Source organism: Protomyctophum parallelum (genome assembly GCF_964188405.1).
Source record: "Protomyctophum parallelum genome assembly, chromosome: 10".
In the NCBI taxonomy this organism is placed as follows: Eukaryota; Metazoa; Chordata; class Actinopteri; order Myctophiformes; family Myctophidae; genus Protomyctophum; species Protomyctophum parallelum.
Window position 1 is genome coordinate 26,812,749 of NC_139704.1, and position 6,325 is coordinate 26,819,073.

At 39.8% G+C, this 6,325-nt stretch overlaps 1 protein-coding gene across 1 annotated transcript; it reads left to right on the top strand.

The window, feature by feature from the left end:
* Window positions 1-2,844: 2,844 nt before the first annotated feature.
* LOC310866012 (cytosolic iron-sulfur assembly component 2B-like) lies at window positions 2,845-6,196 on the top strand. Its single transcript, XM_083775277.1, has 5 exons — window positions 2,845-3,114; window positions 4,467-4,546; window positions 4,848-4,973; window positions 5,284-5,329; window positions 5,775-6,196. Exons 1-5 carry the CDS (start codon window positions 2,991-2,993, stop codon window positions 5,876-5,878), a joined length of 480 nt encoding a protein of 159 aa, XP_083631403.1. The 5' UTR covers window positions 2,845-2,990; the 3' UTR covers window positions 5,879-6,196.
* Window positions 6,197-6,325: the final 129 nt, after the last annotated feature.

Below are 6,325 nucleotides of genomic sequence, written 5' to 3' on the forward strand. Positions count from 1 at the left end.
TTCTCTTGCGCATTTACAATGGAGAGAAAAGCAAGATGGCCGCCAGATTCCGAGACAGAGTGGATTAAAATAGCTTTTTTATTGAAAAATAAGCATGTTCCGTGTTTAATCTGAATCCGTACACCTCACAAACAAGTGGGGCAACATTAAAAGCAGCTTAGATTTTGCATTTGTACAAGGTAAGAGTGATTGAGGCACAAACGTTCAACTTTCGACGGTAAAGGGGGGGGTTGTGTTTTAGACTCTCGTAGAGAGATTCGTCAGAATCGAAAAAAACCCTCTACGAGATTCTAAATGTTTGGGCTATGCACCGCCAGTGCTTCGTGCACAGTCACCAATACAGCCCGTTGATTCTCCGTGTATGTACAAAAACATATGATTATGTGCTTAACCGGTTCCCCCAAATGATAACTCGGCCGTCGGAGTCTTTATGCAATGTATTAGTCCATATTATTTAATATGTATGAGTTTTAATCTCGTTTGTGGCCGAACAAAGTTTATTCCCCCTCATTTACTTCCCGTTTACATTGCGTGTAATTCCGGGCTTCACCGGAAGCGCCCCCTCGAGTTACCGCCGCCCATTGAAGACTATATGGGGAGCGTCCGACAGAATCCGACACAGACGTGATTAAAACACTTTTCATATTGGGAAAATACAGACTAATACGTTGCACAAAGACTCCGAAGCGCGGGTTAACAATTCGGGGCAACCGGTTTGATATTATAACAAGTTAATGGGTATTCATTTGTTGCAACAGCAAATCTGGAGCAGCAGAATCGACTCTTAACAGAGCGCGTTTACAAACACGACCCCAACCAATCGAAGCCCCTTTACGCAAACAAAACCCGTATATATAAAAATTATGTGGAATGTAATGTACTCACAGAAACAGTTGTAGGCTACAGAAACGCTGTGGTATTATTATTGTAGCGGCCGGTTTGGGAGTTGGGACCACAGGACACTCAGCTCAGCTGATACAGATAAGAGGAGCAGAATCAGCAGATAACAGTGAATGGATGGAGAGGGTACACGTCACCAACACGAGACTGCATTTATAGGGCGACACAGGTGCGTGGAGGAGATTGACTGATTGATTGATTTTATTTCACAGTATATGTAGAATGGGCAGTGTGGTGGAAAAAAGTATTCACATGTTTTACTTAAAAGGATCCCTGGCTAATAAGACAAATAAGCCAAATATTATACGTGCCCGTGGCCCGTGCCCTCTACAACAAAAACATTATAAATTAAAACACCTTCAATATTTTATTTATTTCATAAATAGAGAATCTTTCACTCAATAGGAACTGCTCCTACTCCAAGTTGACGATGTCATATGCCCACACGGCCCATACTTCAATCAATCAATCAAATTACGATGGGAGCCGTTCCTATTGAGTGAAAGATTCTCTAATTATTAAAGAAATAAAATATTTAAGGTGTTTTTATTTCTTTATTTTTAGTTATAGAGGGCAAGTATAATGCTTTAAGGCATATTTGTCTTATTAGCCAGGGATCCTTTTAAGTAGGATCAATACTGCAATATGTAGATGTGCACATTTTGGCTCTGAGATGTAGGCCTAGTGGAGCAGAAGTAAAATAATTGGAAATTGGAAATACTCAAAGTACAAATACGTACAAAGCATTGCACATCAGCCAGTCTGGCTTCAGTGGCTTGCAATAATGTGATGCAAATCTCACGTTAATATAGTTACTATAGCTACTTTGATTATTATTGCAAAGCGTACATTAACCACTTAATTCAGCCCTTTTAGCGATTTGAAAACAGCAGCTCTTTTAGCCTTGTTTATACTTCACTGTGCAACGGTCCTATGCTGGAAAATAGCAGATATGCAAACTCACAGCACTGAACTTGCAGATCTGCCATTTTTTGCCATCCAAATGCATTATATGGTTAAATGGGCCCTAAGAGATGCAGAAATGAACTAGAAAAATTCCCGTTCTGGGAACAGGTCTCCACCAGGAGGATAGGACTAATAGGAGAGTGTGTGATGTTTGGAGTGTGTGTGTGTGTGTGTGTGTGTGTGTGTGTGTGTGTGTGTGTGAGAGAGAGACGCAACTTGGCCTGTTGTAGCGCCACCATGAGGCTGATTTGAAAACTGTCAAGTGGCATTTCTTCCTCAGCCTATAGTGGGAATAGGCATGCACGGCTTGGGAAGCCGTGGATATGCTCCTGAGGAGGAAGATTCTAAAAACGACTTATAAATCCTAAAGCCTAGGCTCTGCAAGCTCACAATGTGACTTGTATATCTGCTATTTTCAATAGATTTGTTGAAATGAGACATTCTGCATGATGAGTAATTAATACTTTTTCTTTTGGTACATTTTGAATTACAGACTTGTATTTGTATTAAAACAGAGTATTTCTACATTGAAGTATTGATACTTTAATAACTAATAAGTAAAACAAATGATTTGTTTGGTTAACTGTATGTAATGTGTTTTATTTTCGTTTTATTTTTCGTTTTATTTATTTCGTATTATTGTCAAAACATTTCGTGATAATATTTTATTTGTATTTGTGCTGCCATGGGGATGTGTGGGGGGGGAAATATATGTCAATTGTTTTGAAAATACTTCTTTGTACTGTAAAATAAATCAATAAACATATGTTTAAAAAAACAAAAAAAGTAAAACAAATCGAGTACTTTTTCCAGGAATACGAACACTTCATTCATATTTTATTTGGCACAGCTGTAGGGCAGCCTGGGTGTAAATGAGCGTCTATGCTGACATCTGCTGGACATACCTTGTACAACAAACTACCACACACACACACACACTTTCTTTTTTACCCTAAAGGCTTTCCGTATTGAGGAAGCGTTTCCTGTGATGTAATGTAAACATGAGCAGTGAGCACACTTATATATCCAGTCAGTCAGTGGTGAAGTAACGTTACATCAGTGGTGACCAGGAGAATCCAGGAGACATTTAATTGTGTGCAAATAAAACGTATTATATTATAGTGATGATGGAAGCTCAATTGAGCAACGCCAACCCTCACATCTTCTCTCGCTCTGCCGACAGACTGCTAACGGGTGATGACGAAGATGAAGATGTGCACGATCCCATCGACCAGAGAGAGATATTCGATATCCTTCTTATGATCATCAAACAATCTGTTATTATTTTTATCATCTAGCATGCGTGCTATTCTATTATACTGGTTTTAAAGCTGCCATGGCTAATCAGAGTTAATGATGTTACTGATTAATATAGTAATTGTATTTAATTACAGTCAAATGAGTCAATGATCAGCATAGTTATAGCCCTGGTCCAGTGCTTACAGCGAGTCTATAGCCGCAATTTGCAAGTCTAGATTTCTTTATAATGGGATGATTAGTTTCATCCCATTATAAAGAAATCTAGAGTTGCAAATTGCGGCTAGCTCTGGACCAGGGCTACAGAGTTACATGATCACATCTCATCATAGCTATATATTGACATGATCCGATGATCGGAACAACTTGTTATAATGTAAGTGTATATTGTGTATTATATTGATATGGTCAGGTGTATAATGATTTGATATAAAATTATATATTGATTTGATCAGGTTGTAGCCTATATCGAATTTATCGATCTGGTCAGGTGTGTATAGGTGGCAGGCAGCAGTTTGTCTTTTATAGAGACTTGTTATACAAAAATAAGTTGTCTCGACTCTTGGCTATAATCTGGTTCATAAAAATGATAACTGGTAATAATCAGTAAATAGTAGCCTAAGTGAAGTCTGTTTATCATAATCTTCATGGTGTCATACTACCCGCAATTTGCAACTCTAGATTGTTTATAATGGGATGATGTAAAGTTGCAATACGTATTTGCAACTCTACATCATCCGGGAGTCAATGGAGGGTACCCTCCATTGACTCCCTACTCATCCAAATTGCGTTTGCGATCTGCTTGTATTAAACGACTTTAAACTCACCAACATTGCAGCTCTAGGCAAAGCTTGAATGATCCTCTTTCAATCTGCTGAGCTTTTGTTTAATAGAAATCCACCGTAGACATGTTATGAGCTACTTTCTGTCAAGAAATTCTGTGCAGGTGATTCTTTTTCTAAGTGCTGGAGTTTGGAAGCACGCATTTCTATGAATGGGAAACAGTCCATGTTAGTGACAGGATATCCTCTGTTATAATGTCCCCTCGGGCAGCAATATTTTATTATTTTCGTAGTGTTTATTCTTTTTCCTTTCTTTGAATAAACCGAGAAGCGTTAAAGAATTGTGAAAATATATACAGTAGCAGATCTAGTGAGCTTGTAATTGCCTATTATATTTTCGCAATTTGTGACATGAAAAAAGTGTTTGCCTATAATGACGTGCCCAAAAATTGGGATACATTATGAATTGACGTCTTTATTCAATTATCAGTTTTAATAAATAATCAATTACATTGACTAGTTTCATCGTCATGTCAGCATTTACATCTTTAACTGGATTACATCTGATCAAATCCATCAACGACCCCGAACACCCACTGTCTCTGGAAGAACTGAATGTGGTGGAGCAATGCAGAGTCAAGGTCTGTCTTTCTGTCTGTCTGTCTGTCTGTCTGTCTGTCTGGTGATAAGAATTTAGCGACCTGCTCACTCCGTTCGGGCCTCTCCCCAGGTTGGCAGAGAGAGAGTAGCGCCCAGGATTACAATTTAGGCAATTGGCACCGGGTGAAAAATGGGATACATAATCGTGGGATAAAAATGTAAAGGGGAAAGAGCTTCTGCAGCACCGGCCCACTACAAACGGGCTCTTCATTTAGTTTTTTTAACAAATAAACAACAGCTGTACCATATCTCTCTCTCTCTCTCTCTCTCTCTCTCTCTCAGGTGAATGATACAGAGGGCTCAGTGGATGTAGAGTTCACTCCCACCATCCCGCACTGTAGCATGGCGACGCTCATTGGCCTGTCAATCAAAGTCAAGCTGCTACGCTCCCTGCCGGACCGGTTCAAAGTATGTGTGTGTGTACACAGTACACACACATTGGTGTGTTAACACTACAGAATATAAGCTTGTGCTACCTATAGACTAACAGGTGCATTTATGTACTTAAGTAAAGTTTAGTAAAGTGTATCTTTGTTGTGTTAAATAACTGATTTTATCCAATCGGGACAGAGAGTTCAGTACAGGATAAACAACTGCATTGTTTTAGGAGTTCATATCAGTTCAAGATCAAATGCACAGACCTGCTGTCTGGAAATCTGAAATCAATTGTAAATGCTTGCTTTACTGTCCATTAGTAGTGTGTTTGGTTCTTCCTCAGATTGACGTAAACATCACGCCAGGGACGCACGCCACAGAGGATGCAGGTAAGAAACACAATATGATTCTTATATACTGCATGCACTCCCTGTGGGGGTGTGGAACGCGTGTGTGGAATTTGAAGTCAATGGAGCGGTTAGACGTACACACCTACAGAGACTTGGTGCATTTATAGATAGATATCATCATCATTTTTCGACCGTGGTTCGAGATCATGGATTTCACAATGCCATGCCAGACTTCCCGGTCCTTCATTGCCATCCCCAGTTCCTGCGTACTGATGCATGTGTCCCTAGCAATGGCATCAGGGAACGACAGCTAGCGATTCAGGGCTGGAGCCAGGCTAGTGTCTCGGAGCCATAGAGTGGAATCGGCTCGACGGTCGTCCTAAATAGATAGATATGCAGTAGATAGTAATTCTCTACATTCTGTTATTATTAATTTAATATACATTTAGATTATAATTCTCCACGTTGTGTGTTCTTTCTTCAGTGAACAAGCAGTTGGCAGATAAAGAGAGAGTAGCAGCAGCTCTGGAGAACGCACAACTTCTGGAGGTGGTCAACCAATGCCTGACGGCGAACCACCACCAATGACAACTGCATGCCAGTGAGATCTGGGGAACTCTTACCTTCTGGAGATGGTCAACCAATGGCTGACCACCAATGCGTCAGTGAACAACCAATCATCTCTGAGAACCCAGGATCCACTCGTTTTCACCGCTTCAGTTTTAACTATAGCCTCTGTGCATTACTGTGTCCCATGGCGTCGTTTCATTGGCCATGCATTACTGTGTCCCATGGCGTTGTTTCATTGGCCATGCATTACTTTGTCCCATGGCATCGTTTCATTGGCCATGCAGCACATTTGAACTTGAAACATAGGTGTCATTTGTGTTTGCCCTTCTGATTTCAACTATGAAGATGCATTAAATGCATAATAAAGAATAACCACATACAGTTTGTACGTGGATTTTTCTGTCTATCTAAATATCTACATGCATAAAATAATAATATGTAATAGTCATAGCAAATTTTAACAAA

What these genes read in the sequence shown, in the direction of transcription:
- LOC310866012 (XM_083775277.1), top strand. Translation starts at nt 2,991, where the DNA reads ATGATGGAAGCTCAATTGAGCAACGCCAACCCTCACATCTTCTCTCGC. An exon ending in CGACCAGAGAGAGATATTCG is followed by an intron (nt 3,115 to 4,466) that starts ATATCCTTCTTA and finishes TAACTGGATTAC; the next exon opens with ATCTGATCAAATCCATCAAC. An exon ending in CCCTGCCGGACCGGTTCAAA is followed by an intron (nt 4,974 to 5,283) that starts GTATGTGTGTGT and finishes GTTCTTCCTCAG; the next exon opens with ATTGACGTAAACATCACGCC.